At 37.9% G+C, this 20,381-nt stretch overlaps 2 protein-coding genes across 11 annotated transcripts in view; one reads left to right on the top strand and one right to left on the bottom strand.

The window, feature by feature from the left end:
* Positions 1-4,174, top strand: part of OSGEPL1 (O-sialoglycoprotein endopeptidase like 1) — a 47,555-nt gene extending 43,381 nt beyond the window's left edge. The window contains exon 10 of the mRNA XM_073306175.1: positions 4,159-4,174. The gene's annotated coding sequence lies outside the window, so the exon portion shown is untranslated. The remainder of the gene's footprint in view (positions 1-4,158) is intronic.
* The window catches only part of ANKAR (ankyrin and armadillo repeat containing), a 48,503-nt gene extending 29,258 nt beyond the window's left edge, over positions 1-19,245 (bottom strand). For 9 of the 10 annotated variants that reach the window (XM_073306141.1, XM_073306142.1, XM_073306144.1 and 6 more), the window contains exons 1-13: positions 18,627-19,245; positions 16,070-16,507; positions 15,418-15,581; positions 13,407-13,522; positions 12,287-12,467; positions 11,291-11,510; positions 9,858-9,899; positions 7,960-8,004; positions 7,208-7,415; positions 6,070-6,278; positions 2,632-2,736; positions 1,738-1,982; positions 1,325-1,493 (exon numbers count right to left, since the gene is read on the bottom strand). In XM_073306141.1, the coding sequence (XP_073162242.1) occupies positions 1,325-1,493; positions 1,738-1,982; positions 2,632-2,736; positions 6,070-6,278; positions 7,208-7,415; positions 7,960-8,004; positions 9,858-9,899; positions 11,291-11,510; positions 12,287-12,467; positions 13,407-13,522; positions 15,418-15,581; positions 16,070-16,507; positions 18,627-19,224 (2,740 nt within the window). In that variant the 5' untranslated portion in view covers positions 19,225-19,245. The remainder of the gene's footprint in view (positions 1-1,324; positions 1,494-1,737; positions 1,983-2,631; positions 2,737-6,069; positions 6,279-7,207; positions 7,416-7,959; positions 8,005-9,857; positions 9,900-11,290; positions 11,511-12,286; positions 12,468-13,406; positions 13,523-15,417; positions 15,582-16,069; positions 16,508-18,626) is intronic. The other variant, XM_073306143.1, reaches the window with a different exon arrangement.
* Between the last annotated feature and the right edge of the window lie 1,136 nt (positions 19,246-20,381).

Raw genomic sequence — 20,381 nt, 5'->3', positions numbered from 1 at the left:
AACTTGCATAGAAATATTGTGAAAAAGTAGTCTAAGTAGCAAAACATTAACATGGGCAACAGGGGCCTGATTCAAAGCCCACTGAAGTCAACTGGATTTTTTCAACTGACTCCAGTGGTTTTGGATCAGGCCCTACACAATAAAGCAAAAACAGTTACTCCTGGGGGAATTCTGCACCACTGCGCACTTGCATAATTAATGAGTTGTGCATATTTTTATTTTTTGGAGCAGAAAAAAGCTTCTGCCAGAAAGTTGCTGCAGTTCCGCCTTTTGCCCACCAGAGGGCACTATGACACTAGAACAAAGCAGCCTCAGGAGAAAATAACTTTGGCTGGAAAGTTACTGCAGTTCTGCCTTTTGCCCACCTGAGGGTGCTGTGCCAATAGACCAGAGCAGCAGCTCTGGGCCAGCTAGGAAAGAGAAAGAGCCTGCCTTCTTCACAGTGCCTGGCCTTTCGGGCCAGGTCAGGAGACAAGGGCTATGGGGAGACAGACAGTATGGGGCTGCTGTGGGGTCAGATAGGGGCTGATAAGGGCTAGTGAGGGAGGACAGAGTGGGGCAGGGGCTGAATGGGAGTGGAGGCACAGGGGCATATGGTGACGGAGAAGGGAGTGGCAGGGCCACATGGGGATGGGAGGAGTGGGTGTCTGAGTGGAGATGGAAAGACACATGTGGACAGGGGGTGCAAGGACACATGGGGACGAGGACAGATGTGCCTAACTGAATGGGAGAGGCTAGGGTTAAGCCAGGGTCTGCATGGGGGAATCCCTAACAATCCCTCCCCACCCATCCCCAAAAAATCTGTTCCATACTTATCCCACCCATACCCAACAACCCTCCAAGTTCACATCCAGGCTCCTTCCCAGGAATTACTTCCCTCTCCCTCAGCTCCCCTGTTACCCCTGACTCCCACAAGGCTTTGCACTGCTTCTGAGAGGTGCGGGAAATACGGTTCTGCATTGTAGTTTAAATGAATTATTACTCAGAATTCTGTATTAATATGCCTACTAAGTAATCTATTTGTCAAAAAACATTTCCTGAATCTTTTTTGTTGTCTGTATTGTTACAGACATACTTGCTGACAGGTATTTTGAAATAAATGACCAATAATAACTGAAACTGGTGTGATTAGATTATGTTATTTTGACAAATAAAACATGCAGAATTTTGCAGAATTTGAAAATATTGTGTGCAGAATTTTTTGTTGCAGAATTCGCCCAGGAGTATATAATAATACTCAAACCATTACTAATATGGAGAGTTTCCTTTTTTTCAAATGTCTACAGTAAGAATATTAAATGAACATGTAAAACTAAAAGTTTACCTGATTGTGAAGTTAGAAACTCAACAAGTGCTGGAATACCCTGATGTTCCTCCACTGTGCTTTGATTGAGTTTGTTCTGAATGCATAACACCCGGATACAATTTATTACATTAACTAACAAATCCTGTAATTTAATTTTCAAAAGATTTACCAAAGGAGGGATTCCACCCTAAAGAAGGAAAATAGCATATGGTCGTAATATGGAACAATCCCAAAGAAAGAGCCATTGCAATTACATTCCATGTGCTTCACAGTATATATATATAAATGAATGGAACAAAAGATGTCAAATAGGTTTAATCAACTATGAAAATTACTTCATATTGGAAAAGCAAAGGATTTTTTAAAAAATTCAGTCCTTTAAGAAAAGTAAAAAACGTGAACATAACTAACAGTTCCTGAATTAGGCTCACCAGCTCAGTTATGACATTTTGATTATTGTCGAACTGGGCAATATCATATAGGATAACAGCACAGCGAGACTGCAGTTCAGGTTCACCAGAACCCAACAATTCAATTAATACTGAAATGCCTCCTGCTTCTACTAAAGCTTTGGAAATGGTGAAGTGCGGTGAAATGTTACTCAGCACCCCTGATGTTATACATGCCAGCTTGATCTGCTGGCCTTTCAACAGATTGATTAGAGCGGGGATAGCACCTGCAATAAATAAGAAAACAAAACCATTATTATAGTCAGTTTGACAACCATCCAATATCATATTTGCTTATTGTTAATTTTAAATTGAGTTTATGAGAATTACATGAAATATTTTCGTAATTTCAAAAATAAAAACAAATGACAGGGACACTTAACATGCCAAGGCCTAAAATTTAATCCACCTACAAATATTATAATCTAATGGAAACTCCATTCCAACTATCCAGACATACAATAAAAATACTACTTTTGCCAAATGAACAAGGACTAAGCCAATACAGAGGCATTTTTATTCTAGAGGCCCCAGCCAGACCCATATTTATGTCAGTTCTTACTACTTCTCCTCATTCTTGAAATCCTGTTTTAAAGCCTTCCTTCAGGTTGTTGAAACTATCCTTCATGTCAAGTATCTTTTTTACACTTGTGACCCATGTTAGGGTTTCATTTAATAAATATTTTAAACCTTCTGTTTTGAACTGAGCTGAAATTATCATAGTTTTGCTGAATGTAGCACCTTTGGAGACTCTGTTTATGCACTAGTATTGTTGATAATGAGTGATGACTTGACAGCACAATTAATTTTACAAAAACTTATGGCTTTAAGATGTTAAAATAAAATCAAGTACACTTCCTATGCTATTTATATCACCTGCATCCAAAATGCATTTCCAGTAGAAATCTTTTGCTAAACAGAGAACTTCCAAGGATCTAACTGCCATTTCTGGCCTTGTAGTGTCTTCACACTGTAACATCTCTGTTGGGAATGTAAAACATTTTAAAAACATTTTCATTTCACAAAAACACAGCTGTCATTGAATGTGAACTTTAAAGATTATTTGACCTTAAAAAGAACACACTTTTTCAGTTGCCCTTTTTAGTAGCTTTTATCGTAAGGATACGCCAATTCAGGGATAAAAATCCTGGCTCCATCAAATTTAACTGACTTCATTGGAGCCTGTATTTTACCCCACATATGTTTCCATGTGGGTCAGGAAAAACAATCCTTGTTGGAGCTCATAGTTTTAAAAAAACGTCTCCAGTTTACAGTGCTGTTCCACAGACTGGCAGCTAAGTACTACGATAGGAATGAGTATGTGTGTGCACATATACCAGCTTGTTACAATGAGATACACAATAAAGGAAAAATTATCTTATTGGATAGGAGTGCTCTCATACCAAGGCCCTCCTAAGCAAAACTTCTATTATTGTCAATGGGAATTCTCTGCAACCCTCAAATGTTGTTACTCTGATTGCACTTGAAACAATATAAACAATCTGAATTTATCTTAAAATAAAACTTTCAGTTATGGCTTAAATTTCAAATAGCCAACCTGTACTTAACATTTAAGATGATTTCCAAGTCCTAATAACTGCCTTCTTCCCAGCAATTTTATATATATATCCATATTTACTTTTTAGTTTGGTGATCAATGGTCTATATTCTCAAAAATAACCACAGGATCAGGGAATCCAAACATTCCATTAATGTGTGTGCTACGTACTGGTTTTCTGTGTGTCTTTGCATATAGCAAGTAGTCCACTTTAGCAGTTTACTTTAAAAATTATACCATGGCAGCAGCCAGATTAAGTTTATGCGCTCTCTACATAAATAATCAAAGAAACAGTTTGTTGCTGACCTTTATTTATTTCAGTCTCCAAATCTAACAATATTTACCAAGAACATCTCTCATTTCAAAAATATTTTAAAAAAATATTTTAGAGGGTATGGGCAACTGTTTAAATTCTCTCTAGCACAAATTAAATGAAGAAAGGTTTGTGGAGAGGTAGGATAACGTGATAAGTGCTTCATTTTAACATTATGTTTCTATTACATTGCTTGCATTGCTTCTTCTGTAAGAAAATATATCCTCCCATCTTAATCCTCTTCCTAGTGTCCTCACCTAGTAAAATCATGAACTGCCCTTTGCAGAGTTTAAATTGAATGTCCCATATAATCTTCCTTTAATATTATTTCAGCTGTAGAGTATTTATTCTCTTTGCATATTACGATGTAAAGTTGACCTGCTTAGTTCTAAGCAAAGCTATTTAATTACATGTATAAGTACAAAGGGAAATTATTTAAATGAAATCACGATTTGAATAAATGCCCCAACTGGGAACAGTTTTGAATAGCAAGTAAGGCCTTGTTTGTCTTTTGTGCAACCCTTATTCACAGATGCCAGAAGCAGCAATTGAAACCATTACTATATAAGGAGATAACTTGATGGATACTCAACTCTTTCTTCATTATATTCCAGATTGGAGTTAATTGCCCTCATCTAGAGCAAAGCGAACCTAAATCAAGTAACTCTGGTCTCCCCTACATATAAGGATACTCAGGTAGTGTACAACCGTCAAAGCAGCTTTTATATCACTGCCTGCCAGTGCTGGGGCTGTGGTTAGGGACTGGAGGTCTGGCCTGTGATTCCCTGTATCTAGGAATCCCTGTTTGCCATAATGGCCCCATTGGTATCTGACACAGATTCAGGCAGTATTCAGCAGCTCCAGGATCAGGGGAGTATAAAGAGGGTCTTTGCTCTCCATATTCCTCAACTGTGCTCAGCGTACCTCAACTGCAGCTGAGGATCTGGCCCCATGAGATCATTACTAGGTGAAGGGCAATTCCCTTTACATTATAATTGAAGAAAACCATTTCTTTTATGGATCAGAATTTACAGTTTTAAAAGATAAGAGAGTCAGGGGCTGACATAGGCCCCAGTCCTGCAATTAATTTGCATGGGTAGAACACTGTGGTAATGTGGAGCCCTCCTGAAAACAGTGAGACTCCATGTGGACATAAGAATTCACTGTGTGCATCTCATTGGAAGATCAGGAATATAAAGTATGCTTAAAACCCAATGATAGCCAAAGAACTTTTTTATGCAAAAACAGGAAAGAGAAGGGGATTCATTTTCAAACATGGATGTAAAAGGTATACCTGCAAAATTCCTTCTCTGCATCCCAAGTGGAAAACTGCACACATAAGTAGTTACTTATTTATATGTACAGTTAGTGCAGATGTATTTATATGGATACACCAATGGTTTTGAAAAGGAAGCTGTAAAGTTGCAATTTGAAATAATAAATTTCTGGGTATGTTTCAGTAATGCAGAAGCTGGAGATATGTCTTTCTGAATTACATGCAAAGGTCCTGATACTACAAACACTTATATATGTGAATAATTTTAAACACTTGAGTAGTCCCATTGAGCTCAATATGATTACTCAAATGGATAAAATTAAGCATATGCTTAAGTGTTTCATAGAATATCAGGGTTAGAAGGGACCTCAGGAGGTCATCTAGTCCAACCCCCTGCTCAAAGCAGGACCAATCCCCAATTTTTGCCCCAGATTCCTAAATGGCCCCCCTCAAGGATTGAACTCACAACCCTGGGTTTAGCAGGTCAATGCTCAAACCACGGAACTATCCCTCCCCCAAAATTTAAAATTATGTGTTTGTTTTTATGGCACTAGGAACAAGCAGTTGTCATAGAATATCAGGGCTGGAAGGGACCTCAGGAGGTCATCTAGTCCAACCCCCTGCTCAAAGCAAGACCAATCCCCAATTTTTGCCCCAGATCCCCTAAATGGCCCCCTCAAGGATTGAACTCACAACCCTGGGTTTAGCCGGCCAATGCTCAAACCACTGAGCTATCCCTCCCCCGCCCCCCGAAAAAAGGATAAGGGCCGAAAACAGTAGGAGAAACAGGTGTCTGAAAAAATAAGCTACAGTGATCGCAATGGTAACTGAAATAGTATCAAAAGAAAGCTATTTTTTGATGCATGAAGAGTGCATACTAAAAATAGAAACTATATTATTTTCATCATATAACATCATATAACAATTAAGGACCAGATTGCCTTCAGTAACGCATCTGCAACTCCATTCAAATTAATGGACTTCGCAGGGAAAGATAGAGATACAATGTAGCCCCAAAACATTCAAAATTCTATTTTTCATTTTTTGTAGCTTGGCTTGGGAAGTACATTAACTATAGATATTTTCACCATTTTAGGGAAAAATACCACTGGTTAAAATGAATCATACAAATTTTTTTTTTATTTGAGAGAGAATATATGTGCTTACCTACAAGAGTATTCCAAACTGGAAGATCTGGATTATCTAGCTGTATTAGATGCTTGAGAATTTCTGTGTGAAAGTACAGGACTGCTAAATGAATGATATTGTTTCCTTCACTGTCAGTTTTCTTCCAGCTGGCACCAAGAGAAAACAAATATTGAAGCGTGTCTAATGCTCCAGAGGTGGCTGCAAGCAATAGTGGAGTAGAATGATATCTATGGAACACAGAAACATATTGTGGTATAAATTAATATGTAATAAAATATGAAGTATGTGAACAAGTTTATTTCACATAGTTATTTCAGCTGATTATAAACTATTATTTTTCAACAATGGAATCCATGAAGATGTGAATGCACAAGCTCTCTGTCCAGACACATCTGTCTTCGATTTGCAGTTTCTGCTTGTTTGATTTTTAATTGTTCATTTGATTTCTGACTTAGCTGAGGCTCCCTTGAGGTCATACCAAATTCTGCTAAGTCAGTGGTAGTTTTTTCACTGATTGCCACTGAGATTGCATTAGGTCCTTCTTTTCATATTTCTCAATGATAGATATCTGTGCAGTATCATGACAGAATGATGTTGAGAGTGCATCTTCAAGATTTCAGCAGGTCTCCTCTTCTTTTTCCCCACAAAACAATGATTTTATGCTATAGCCTAAATACGTCTCAGGACTCTGAGGGCCCAATTGTGACCTCATACAGAAATGTAACTTCTGTTGACCTGAGTGGTAGCTGCACAATCCTATTGGATGGCAAAATTAGGTCCTGCATTTCTATGGCTTATAACATTCCTTCACACACCCAGAGTATAGGAGCATCATGAGCAAAAGAAATTCACAATCATGAGTATAACAACACTGAAGTTGTACAGCCTCAAGACAATGGGGCCCCAATGCATATAACTCCCATTAAAGCCAAAGGAGTTGCTCCCATACAATTAAGGACATCTATATGAGCATATAAATACTGTTATTTTACTCCTCATTCTGGAAGGGCTAATTGGTTTTCCAATACGGGGCTATATTTGTATGGCAAGACAGAAATTTTAGGAGGGGGGCCATATTTGTGGTCTTTCAAGCACATTGTATTATATAAATGATAAAGCACCAATCGTCACGGTGATAAAAACTCTCGTGACTTACTCAGCTGTTGTTTCAGCCTCTAGCAGATCTGGGTCTTTCCTATAGAGAACCGTGATACAGGAAATGTTGTCATAGAATGCAGCAAAATGTATAGCCATCCATCCTCGATCATCAGGTAATTTATAATCTGCCTTACAGGCCAGAAGACAAGTAAGTGCTTCAATGGATCCACACTGAGCTGCCAGGTGTAAAGCAGTAGGACCTAAAGCTAATGGATATATATTAAAAAAAAAAGCTGATATAATGGACATAATTTTCAAAGTGATGCACCTAAACTGTGCCTGCAAAATAGGATGTAAAATCTCCACGTAACTATTTGCCAGTTTTATCAACACTGTTTTCATGCCATTCTAATCATGGAATAAGTTACTCTACAGTGTCTTGATTTAATATCATATTGAAGCTTTTGAGATAAAAGGAAAACATCTGAATGCATCAACGGATTTAAAACTAAAGATGTCTGAAGTTATAACTTCAGTGGTAATAATATAGTCTTTTATACTTTTGAAAACAAACAAACAAACATCCTGCCTTCCATCCCACGCAAATCATGGAAAAATCTTGATGCTCCTATGCTTCCAAAGCCTTGGACAGACTTAAGCAGCGTGGAAACACATTTTCTTAAAGTATGAACTCCTTAGTTTTAATAAAAATATTCCATTTCTCTGCTCCTTAGCTGTAATCTTTCAAGCTTCCACATGCTGCATAGGTAAAGATAATAAAGGTCATATTTGGATTTCCTTACCACTCACCAATTCTTTCCCCAGAGGTCTCCTTTTCTTGCAAATTTGATTTTCCTGAAAATCAACATATTAAACATAATCAGATACATTGGCACTACTCTGAAAGCCTGGCAGACACACGACTGTTACAGGTAGTATCACAGACCCATAGTCTCCAGTCTGTGCTATACAACCAGATCCCTATAGAAGCCTAGGTAACTTTAATAGGGATTCTGTGGCTGTGTGGAGCCTAATGAAGGATTGGGGTCATAGTATACCTTTTTCTAAAACTAATGCTGATCTGTGTTCCACCAAAGGCAAAGTCTATAGCACAGTTCATGAAAGCAGAGGCTGTAGCGAGGTGGTAGAGACAACTACATAGACTGTTTGTCCACTGGAGAATTCCCCACACCTGGAGACTCCTCAGTAAGGAAGTGGGGTTTAGAATTGAGGTTTCTGAATTATGCGGCAACTACAGTTCCACACACTAGGGGATATGTTCCACCAAAGCAGAGAAGGCATAGTCTCTTAATGCTCCTATCAGTTCCTTTGTCAAATAAAAAGGATTAAAAGATGTACTCAACTGGAGTTCAAACCACGTATATTATCTTTGAATTGGGAATGTATCAAGGAATAAATAACATGAACAGCAGTCAGAAAGTAGTCAGTTTCCGAAAGGAAAGGAGAGTGATCACTTTAGATAAGCTATTACCAACAGGAGAGTGGGTCTGTGTGGGGGGGTGAGGAGAAAACCTGGATTTGTGCTGGAAATGGCCCACCTTGATTATCATACACATTGTAAGGAGAGTGATCACTTTACATAAGCTATTACCAGCAGGAGAGTGGGGTGGGGGGAGAGAAAACCTTTTGTAGTGATAAACACCCATTTTTTCATGGTTTGTGTGTATAAAAACATCTTCTGTATTTTCCACAGTATGCATCCGATGAAGTGAGCTGTAGCTCACGAAAGCTTATGCTCAAATAAATTGGTTAGTCTCTAAGGTGCCACAAGTACTCCTTTTCAGTTTCCGAAAATAAGACCTATAAAAACAGAACTTATCCATTATTTAATTAATGGATCTCCAGTCTTGGCAGGATAAGTGTCTGTACTCCATCTCCTTTTTCTTAAAGAAAGGGAACATAAAGGGCTGTTCAGCCTCTTAACTTGCAAAACTCATTGAACTGGCTGAGATCACTTATATCAAGAAATTTCTCTGAAAAATTTAAAGAGCAGTCAGGCAACTGGATAGTTTAAAAGAAGGCTTCACTACCTCAGTAAAGATCACGTTGAATGCATTGGCTTTGGATTTCAAAGCAAAACAATTATTCATTTGGAACTGAAACACCAAGCTCTAGAGAAGAATTAACTATCTTCCATATATTCCTAAACACAGCAGATGACAAGTCAAAGAATTCTAAAATATGAAACCTATATCCTAGACTGAAGGTGAGGAAGATAGGAGCTGCTGAAAAATGAAATGTAGAATTTTCCAGTGCAGCTCCTATACCTTTCCTCTAATGTTTTCATGAAATCCCAGCGACAGTAATCATGAGACATCACATATTGGGACTGCCTTCTCATGGCTGGAACTTAGTTTACTACTGATGAAGGAATTACAGACACTTTTAAGTAGAACTCTGAACAAGTCTTCCAAGTTCCCATGCTACATGTGCTCATCCCCCACTCAGCTTCCCCTTCTTTTACATCAAAACCCTAATGTACTTAGTCAAAGTTCATGGCTTCAGTGGGAGTTTTGCTTCAGTAAAAGCTGAGTAGAGACAAGACTTGGCCAGTAGACTCTACATCCTAATTTTCATAAAAATGTCAAATCTTCCCTTTCTTGAGATGAACTCTTTTTTGCTTACACTGTATATTTATAACAACAAAATATACTAAAAGATCTGATAATATTTAATGTACTAATTACCAGCTCTGTCCCCCTTAGTCTCACTCTTCTGTGGACGTCTTCCTAAAACAAAAATGTATTTATGCTTGTTAGCTACAGTCTACATGTTTGTATAGTATCGTATATTGGATATACTCTAATTCTATACATTTCTAATGATATTTGTATGCATGTCATAAATCAGGCAAAATGGAATCTTAGAGGGCTACCTTATAGCAGTAATTTAAATAAACTGAAAAGCTGGATGGTGATGACTGTAAAAGCACAGGCTGAAATTCACAAAGAGAGATTGATACATTTATAAAATTAGTTGTAAAGCACATTTTGTCCTATACTGTACGTTGCAGAAAGAAAACAAAGAGTGGTCACAGAAAAGATTTCTAATATTTCTAGGGAGGGAAACTTTACTGTTGCCCACAAATACTCTGGAGCCCATACTCCCCAACATGTTTTTTCCAGTGCAGAGGAATTTGTTTCCCCTTTCCTCCCCACCACAGAAGAGGTCAGGGGTTCAGTGATAAATTCATCATCACTTAGAGTCTTTAAATCTATATTGCATATCTTTCTTAAAAGTCCTCTGATTCAACCTCAGTTCATGAGCTTGATAGTGTTCACTGATGTAGTAGGAAAAAATAATGTCCTTCGCTGTAGGAATTACTACGTCAGTAGTTCTCCAACTTTTGAAATGGTGACCCCTTTCACATAGGAAGCCTCTTTATAAATTATCCCCCCTTTATAAATTAAAAACACTTTTTTATATACTTAACACCATTATAAATGCTGGATGCAAAGCAGGGTTTAGGGTGGAGCTCGCGACCCTCCATGTAATAACCTCACAACCTCCTGAGGGGTCCTGACCCCCAGTTTGAGAACCCCTGTACTAGGTGAAATGTATTATGCAAGAAATCAGACAATATGATCATAGTAGTCTTAAAAATCTGTGTATCTACAATCCCATGGATCTTGGAGATCTGCTAGATACAATGGCCACGCACATGAAAGATACTTTCCTCTATACTGCTACATGGCATCCCTGGCTCCTTCCAGTACCTAACGAAAGAAACAGTGCAGCCACATGGGTTCCCCCAACTGCCAGTGTCCAGAAATGCCCAAAGAAGGTGTAGATTTCATAGACCCGAAAGTTAATGGGAATTCAACCTGCAGTAATTTGCACTGCTCTACTCCAGGGTTTTTGAAAAGGAGAGAATGAGATATAGAATGAATGTCCTCCCCAGCATCCTGCCTCTCACTTCACAGATCTGGATCTATGTGAAATTCCTGCAGAGAGGCTTTCATGGGATTTAGAAAGAAGAAACATTCTACTGTTCTGGTATTCCCTCCTTCCATGACTCCCCCTATCAGAGAGCTCCCCTCTGGTGATGGAAGTGACAGGAAACATGCAGCCCCACAATCATAGCTTCCCGACATATATATATATACACATCATATCTTACCTTGGTTTAAGTGAACATTGCACCTCTGATTGATATTCAAATGAGATTTAATCAGCTGACAGATAATTGGCACACGGTTGTGTATGGAAGCATGATGGAGAAGAGCATAACCATATTCATCTACAACACTGAGACTGGAAGTAGATGTTTTACGACAAAAAGTATGGAAGATAGCAGATAGTCCTCTCTCAGCAGCAGACTTCATACCATAAGGTAAACTCTAAATCCATGTAAATAGAATAATAGACAGTATGTCAAAGAGAAATAAAACATTTACTGGAAAAGGAGACACTGGGAAGAGGCAACCTCCAATTCTTAAATTGTGGATCTATACTGAGGGCCAGATCTTTAGCAGATGTAAATCCACTTAACTCCCTTGACTTCAATAAATGTGTGTCAATTTACATCAGATGAAGATCTGGACCCTGAAAATGACTATTTAAAAATGGCAGTATACTACTCAACAGATCTGCCCCCCATATAGTCAGAATCGCATCTAGTTACTTGAGACTAAACAACAACATTTTACTCCTGTTTACACTGCAGCATCAGAGATGTATGATAGGAGAGTAAGTCGATTTCTATTCTGTTCTGTTGATAATGCATAAAGCAATCCATCGAGTTATAAGTGCATAGTAAAATTTTTGCCCTTTGTTATACTTGTTTAATTCCATTAAAGGGAATGGGGTTGTTCATGTATAAATGAGAAAAGAATGTGAGAATAGTGGGTTTACAAAGATGTTACTGAAGCCACAATTTTGCCTGCAGAATCATCACTGATGATGTGCATGAGCCTTTGAGAATACAGCTTCACTGTTAGATTCCAGGTGGAATCTGCAGCACTGGCAGTTATTAAAAAATCATTGTTTTTACTTGTAAACCGTGCAAACTTATTCTGGAATCATCGAGAGACATTCAACATAAAGCCATTTTTAGAGTCAGTTTCCAAAGTAGAAATGCACTTTCCGAAAAACAATTATACAGTAAGTAGGATACCTTGCATTTAATAGCTTTCTTATAACCAAATCTTTTCTTGAATTGCTCCAGTGACTGAATATCAGTTAATGGAAGCCTCTTAGGCTTGAGAGTGCTTATTATTTCATTTATGGCTCCCCACCATGGGGTCTTATATAGCTGCTGATAAAAAGTTTCCAATTCAATGGAGATCAGGTAGTAGCTGTAACAAAAAACAAAACAAAGAAGCTTAAAGAGAAACATTTTAGCTCTTTTGTGTACTTTGTGCTGTTATATATAAAATTAAAAATACACAGCCAAGTCCTCAGCTGGTATAAGTTGTCAGAGTACCTTTAACGTCATTGGAGCTACACCACTTTACACCAAATGAAGACCCGGCTCTGTGTCTTTACATACAAAAATATTTTCAATGTACTGTCATTGACAGAAGACTAATAAAATATATAAACAAAAAATCATTATACTATACATGTCTGAATAATCAACAGTTTAAGAATTTTTCAATAGTTGTTATAGCTGTGAACACTTATTTCAAGTTTAACACATCTTAGTTGAAACTATTGAATATTTACATTAAAAAATTCTCTCCTACAGAACACTAATATTACAAAAATGTAACGACTATTTTAAAAACTAAACATTTGCCTCAGACTGTGCACTTTTACATTAATTTTTATAATACAGTTGTGTGAATTTGTTCAATTGCTGGGATTTAAAACATGCTTCTTTTCATATGGTCTTGGAACAATATTTCTGAGACAGATTACTAATTTTATATTATATTTCTACAGAATTTAAGAATATTTCATAATTTAAAGAAAACCTTAACCAACGTTTGCAAGCTTGAGTATGAGATTTGTAAAATTGTGTTTACACATAAATTTAATCAAGTAACTCAATTAGCTTTATTACTTTAATATATTAAACAGAACATTATTTAGACTACTAAAATTAAATTTTGATCAGATCACATTTTCTCAAAGACTACTCAGACTTGATGTTCTTGACAACTGTGATTTCTTTCATTTATATTCGGCAGGTTCAAGTAATCAATAATTGATTTGAAAACAGCAATAAACCAGATTATCACTTTGGCAATTTTTACATACTTTAAATATACAGTATGCAGCATGTTCCTTACCTCTTTCCATCAAATTCCATAGTTGGTATGGAGTAATGTTCTCTGTATGGTATATCCGGGTCTAACAACTGGGCTACATGGTTTGATGCACAATGCTGTATGTCATCAAAGGCGGCCTAGAACAAAATAATAGTTATATTAACCAACTGTAATGTTTACATTTATAAAGTGGTTGTCTGAATGGCTAAAAACTGATCAGAGCCATAGGGTCACTTAAATTTTGTCTGTTATGTCAAACGTACAAGCTGAAATCCATTCTGATCACTGTGCATCTACTCACAGAGACTGCTTTCAGAGACTGTTGACAGTTAAATCCACACCCAATGTGAAGTCTCACTGAGGGAATGGCCTTGATATTGGATGTGGATGCAGTGGCTGTGCCTAGCACACACACTCTTTAATACAGACAGGAAGTTTGATCCTTGTGAAATGAACGGATTTTGCTGGCCCTTTTAACTGCCATTTTCCCTCTCAGGGTGGCCATGATACAATACCATGCATTGTGTTGCACAGGGAGAAAACTGTCCCTTGCATTCTATGCATCCTTTAGGGCAATACTGCCTCTGTAACCAAGGATACCAATCACAGCAGGTAGAAACAGCAAACATTGTTCTGTGTATGTTCACTTCTGTCCTGTTAGACCCCTGAACTATAGTATTAATCATGTCTGTGAAGAACATTCAAGCTGAAAATGGCATGGGGACCTTGATGGGACTCTGGAGCAATCGGTTAATTCAGAACAAACTGAATTCCATTATCCAAAATCAGTAGATGTTTGACCTCATCAAACATTGGTGAGGCCTCATCTGGAGTACTGTGTCCAGTTTTGGGCCCCACACTTCAAGAAGGATGTGGATAAATTGGAGAGAGTCCAGCGAAGGGCAACAAAAATGATTAGGGGTCTGGAACACATGAGTTATGAGGAGAGGCTGAGGGAGCTGGGATTGTTTAGCCTGCAGAAGAGAAGAATGAGGGGGGATTTGATAGCTGCTTTCAACTACCTGAAAGGGGGTTCCAAAGAGGATGGCTCTAAACTGTTCTCAATGGTAGCAGAGGACAGAACGAGGAGTAATGGTCTCAAGTTGCAGTGGGGGAGGTTTAGATTGGATATTAGGAAAAACTTTTTCACTAAGAGGGTGGTGAAACACTGGAATGCGTTACCTAGGGAGGTGGTAGAATCTCCTTCCTTAGAGGTTTTTAAGGTCAGGCTTGACAAAGCCCTGGCTGGGATGATTTAACTGGGAATTGGTCCTGCTTCGAGCAGGGGGTTGGACTAGATGACCTTCTGGGGTCCCTTCCAACCCTGATATTCTATGATTCTATGATTCTCACATCTGAAAGTCCAGTAGAGACTAATGATGAAATACTGGCTCCACAGAAGTCAATGACAAAAACACCTATTGACTTCAATGGAGCTAAGATTTCACATTACGGTGATAACTGAGGCTATCGGACAGAAGCCCTGTCCTTTCTATAGGATATAATTCTGGGGGATAATGCACTGACTCAGCCCATTTGCAAATCAGAAAGCTCCCAACTCCTGACAAACTGAAGATGCAGATGGGAGTATGCTGAAGACTGAGAACTGGAGCCAGAGCCACACTAAAGGAACTGGTGAAAGAGAAATGTGTGAATATGTATATATTTGGGGGGGGGGGGGGAAGCTGGAGAAATACTGTGTCATTCTCCCCCCTCATATGCAAACCTAACTTCCTGAAAATTCTTGCACTGTGCACTCTGTATAGTCAGCTGAAGTCAATATACAGAACAGTTGTGCTACAAACTAGTAAACTGATGACACTGAAGATTTACTATAAGGAAGTATTGCACTGTTACTTTAGCCTGGCTCTATTATATTTTCTCTTACCAATCTGCAGGATAACACCTTTTTCATGAACACATGATTTCCTTAGCTCTCACTGGTATTTTTAACAAAAGTAGACTATTACCTTATACTATATTAGCTGCAAGTACACACACATAAATCATAGAGAAGATACTGAATCAAAACCTTAATCTTTTCTGAAACATCCTCAACAGAAGGTGTACCAACATCAAATTCAATTCCTCCATGGACATGAAAATACTCATTCTTTATGTAATGAAAATGTTGGCATTTAAAATCTGGCCCAAGTACAAATGGAGGCAATTCTCGTTCAGTCTTAACTTTATCATCTACAAAAACAGAACATTTTTTAGAGCATTACAGAAGGTTAAAGTACTAAAATATAATTAATTTCTTAATACTGTCTAAAAATCTAAGGTGCTAAGCAGTTACATATTAGTGTGTTTCATTGAGAAATGATTGTGTAATACTATTTTAGAATAAATATTCCAGTCCAAATTCAATTGCACTGTAGCTTCACAGACTTCAACAGAGTTATATCAGGGATGAATTTGGCTTCCTGTACACAATGAGCATCCAAGTTATCTACCACAGTCTGAATTAAGTTATTTGCCATTGCTACTCTTAGAATGTACAAAATACTAGTTTCTCCACACTTAAAAGACATTCACTTTCTTATATAATTAAAATTTTATTAAACTTTTCAGAATACCTGGTCAAATAATTTTCAAAATACTGTAATTGAATATTATATGAACAATATACAATTTTAAAATAAAAACTTAAAATTATTCCCTGTCTTTTATAAGCTGCTTACCTGAATATGGTTGAAGAAGTTGATTGACATTTGGAATTTTCATCTTTCTTTTTAAGCCAAGTAAAAATGGAATCAGAAAGCTCATTATTTTTAGATATTCAATATCCTTGCGGATTTCTGTTTTTTTCTCTAAGTGCTTGTTCACGAGTTTTTGCTGAAGAATTAGCCTCTGCTGCAACCTTTGGTATGTTACTGTGTCAAGGTGATCCCCCGTATATCTTATCAAATTAGAAAGCCCATATGCTGCATCAAATTTACACACATTTTCATGCTGCTGAACTTGTATAGTACCAAATGTCAACTTAAGTAGTATATTGTCTGCATACTGCATAAAGAGACTTTTTTCTTGTGCACTGTTAGGGTCATAAGTTGGATCTTCATTCATGTTTTCATCATAGATTCCCTCAAAATCTGGTTCATTGGAAAGATCAACTAGACCTGCATCACACACACAAAAATCTAATAAAAAACCATATAACTACTGGATGTAAGTAAAATATATTTTAAAACACTAGTGCCTGTCAAAAATATTTTAATACAACTGTTTAATTCTGACAAGTATATTTTTATTTCCTATATTGCAGAATAATATGTACTTATCTTTATATTAACATAGTAAACATCACCTTGCTGTTATACAAAACCATATCAAATCCGACCACAGTTTAACTATGGAGGATGGGGGTGAGGAGAATTAGGGAATTTCCCAGTAAGAGCTGTTCCTTTCCCTCGGTGTTCTAGTGGATACACTGGGCATCCTGCTAGCACCATCTTTCAGATTATCTTTTTCTTGAGTAGTTTAGTGCTCATGAAAATGCCAAATAGACGGCCCTGGAAAAATGAAGCCCTCTACTTAGCTACACAATAGAGCTGTAGCTGCAGCACACTCCTCCCCCTACCCCCACTCCCTTGGCAGTGGCCTTGTTCTTGTTCTGATGGGACTACCAGTAGGGGAGAGAGAGTTCCTCTCTGCTGAGACTGCCAGTTATGACAGGATCTGATTCCCATTTAAGTCACTGGAAAGTCTCCCATTAATTTTAATAGGACTTGGATCACGTGATTATTGCCAACATTGGGCATGGTTTTGTAATATGTATACCTGTCACTAGGAACTTGATTAAGGACACCAACTAATTTCTCATAAGCCACCAAAGAGTAATGACATTAAATCAGTGGTTCTCAGCCAGGGGTACGTGGACCCCCGGGCGTAGGCCAGAGGTCTTCTAGGGCAGTGGTTCTCAAAGCCGGTCCACCACTTGTTCAGGGAAAGCCCCTGGCAGGCCGAACCAGTTTGTTTACCTGCCGCGTCCGCAGGTTCAGCGATCGCGGCTCCCACTGGCTGCAATTCGCCGCTCCAGGCCAACCGGGGGGCTGTGGAAAGCAGTGGGGGCTGTGGAAAGCAGTGCGGGCCAAGGGATGTGCTAGCTGCCCTTCCTGCAGCCCCTATTGGCCTGGAGCGGCGAACCACAGCCAGTGGGAGCCGCGATTGGCCGAACCTGCAGACGCAGCAGGTAAACAAACCGGTCCGGCCCACCAGGGGCTTTCCCTGAACAAGCAGCGGACCGGCTTTGAGAACCACTGTTCTAGGGGGTACACCAACTCATCTAGATATTTGCCTAGTTTTACAACAGGCTACATTAAAAGCACTAGCAAAGTCAATACAAACTAAAATTTCATACAGACAATGACTTGTTTATACTGCTCTATATTCTATAAGCTGAAATGTAAGTTTGATATTTATATTCCATTTGATTTATTTTATAATTATTTGGTAAAAATGATAATGCAAGCAATTTTTCAGTAATAGTGCACTGCGACACTTGTATTTTTATGTCTGATTTTGTAAGCATGTACTGTAGTTTTTAAGGGAGGTGAAACTTGGGGGTATGCAAGACAGATCAGACTCCGGAAAAGGGTACAGTAGTCTGGAAAGGTTGAGAGCCACATTAAATCAATACAAAACTGAGCTGGATTTTAACCAATGACCTGGTTCTATATTTCATTACCAATCTCTACCATCAGCTGTTCTTGAGATATATTTGTGAGAGCCACAGGATTTCTCTCAGGTGCTTTTTGTCTTTTGTTTAGAAGATTTTTTTTTTTATTTTAGCCAAGCCTTATTTGTTATATATTAAAAGAGTAGCTAATTTTAAATCTTAATAATAAAGCCAAAGTTTATGATCTAAAAATCCTCTTTGTAAAAAAAATACATACAAACTTTTTTCCAAGTATTTAGGGCCACATTTTCAGAAGGGTTCAGCACCCTGCAGCTCTAACTTTCCTGAAAGGAAACTGCAGAGTGTTGACCACTTTTGAAAGTCTGGCCTCTTAATATAGGTTCCTCAGCATCATTTTGAAAAAATGATCTTTGAAGTGTTTCTCTTTTCATTTACAACTTGATGACTTTTCATATTGTCCAGCAATCTCCTGTTTTTTCAGATAATGACACCTAGATCTTAGGAATATGCTAAGTACTTATCACTTATAAGATTATTTTTCTTTAAATGGGTTATAACGGCTGAAAAGACCACCAGGAAATAACTTGTTTTTTACTCACCGGCTGAACAAAACTCTGAAAAAATATTTTTTTCTGTTTGAGGATTCCCATCCATATCAATATCCATTCCAGAGCGCCACAATTCAGAGAACCTGACACGTTTCTCTTTGGGCATATACACACCATGCCACAGTGCTTTTAACATGTAGTCAACACTTATCAAAATTTGTCCAATTCTGGTGTCAATGTAAGCTGGAGGAAGCTGACAAGAACTGCTGCGATCGTAATTGGAATCTAAGCTGATGGAAGGAATTTGGTTTAAACAGTAAATTCCTACAGCCAATTCTCTCACAATCTGATGAACTTCTTTACAGTCCAAAGGTACATCTGGCATCACTGGTGTTAGCAAAATTGCAGTCGGGAAACTTATGTTTTTTAGCTGACCCATAAGTCCACTGGGAAGTTCTAATGGCTGGCATAGGTCATCTTTAGAAGCCAGCCAGCTACATGAGGTAGTGGTAAGTAATTCCTGTAACTCACTTCGGTCAAATTTGTCAAAGAAGGCACTGGCATTTCTCTGTACTGCTAAATTTGCTAAGTAGGTTGTCTCATCTGCTTGTTCATTTCTAGGTAATGTTTTTTTGCCAGACCTCAGCATTCTTCAATAGTTCCTTTCTGCAGTGTTTAAAATTAAATACTTAAAGAAAGATAAGACAAACAAGTATAATAGTTATGTAATTAGGTATTAATATTTGTAAGAAAAATGAGTTTCTTTAATAACAAGATTAAAATATACTACGGCATACATGAGGTGTTCCAAGCTATTTCAAGGCAACACATCTTTGAAAATGTTATTTTCCTTGAACCAAGAACTTCATTATGCCTAGGATATCCAAGAACTGGATTGGGCCAGCTTGCAATAACCAAGTGAACTTAAAAAAAAAAAATGTATTCATGGAGCCAGGCATTTTGTGCTTTAGAATCTAAGATGTCATTTTAAAAAAACACTACGACCCTTATGGCTGGAAAAACAACCTTCAATTGTGAAAAAGTACAAATCAATGTATTGCTACTTACAGAAAGCCTGAAACAATAGCTGTGAGCGAGTGTGACTGCCCCATCACTCTGAAATGGTTGTTGAAGCTGAAGTCTAGTAATGATAATTTAAATGTCAACATTTTAAATTTCTTTCTTTCAGATTACCCTATAGGGCAGGGACTATGTCTTTACTTGTAATGCACGGGACACCTACAAATAAATTCTCAAATCGTCACACGGTGTTTTCTAATACAGTGCAAACACTAAATATCATTTAGTACCCAAGGCATACATTATTATGTATCTCATAAACAGGACCACCAGGTTTGCATGATGTAAAAGAAATGTATCATTTCTCCTCTTCTTCCTACTCAGGGCTTGAATACTACAAGAAACCACTCATTCCCACATTGTCCTTTGAACTCTCACTTTCTACATGCTAATCCTTCTTCCTGTAGGGTATTGCTCACTCAAGCGGTTTATGGAATCATAACTCCCTGCATATTCAGGACATAAGTCCTGTCTTACACAGAACCCAGAATCACAGATAGACAGTCACTTGAGCATCCAAAAAGAGAAATCCTACACCCAGAAAACCTAGCAAGTGGTGAAATGTTAATTTTGGAAGTGCAGAAGCTCTAGAACCACCTACTGAAAAAATAAGAGATTATGTAGATCAAAATTAGAAAAGGAGTACTTGTGGCACGGTAGAGACTAACAAATTTATTTGAGCATAAGCTTTTGTGAGCTACAGCCCACTTCATCGTGAGCTGTAGC

Source organism: Lepidochelys kempii, chromosome 11 (genome assembly GCF_965140265.1).
Source record: "Lepidochelys kempii isolate rLepKem1 chromosome 11, rLepKem1.hap2, whole genome shotgun sequence".
Lineage (NCBI taxonomy): Eukaryota > Metazoa > Chordata > Testudines > Cheloniidae > Lepidochelys > Lepidochelys kempii.
Note: the sequence above shows the minus strand (reverse complement) of the source record. Positions and strands in the feature narration are given on the sequence as shown.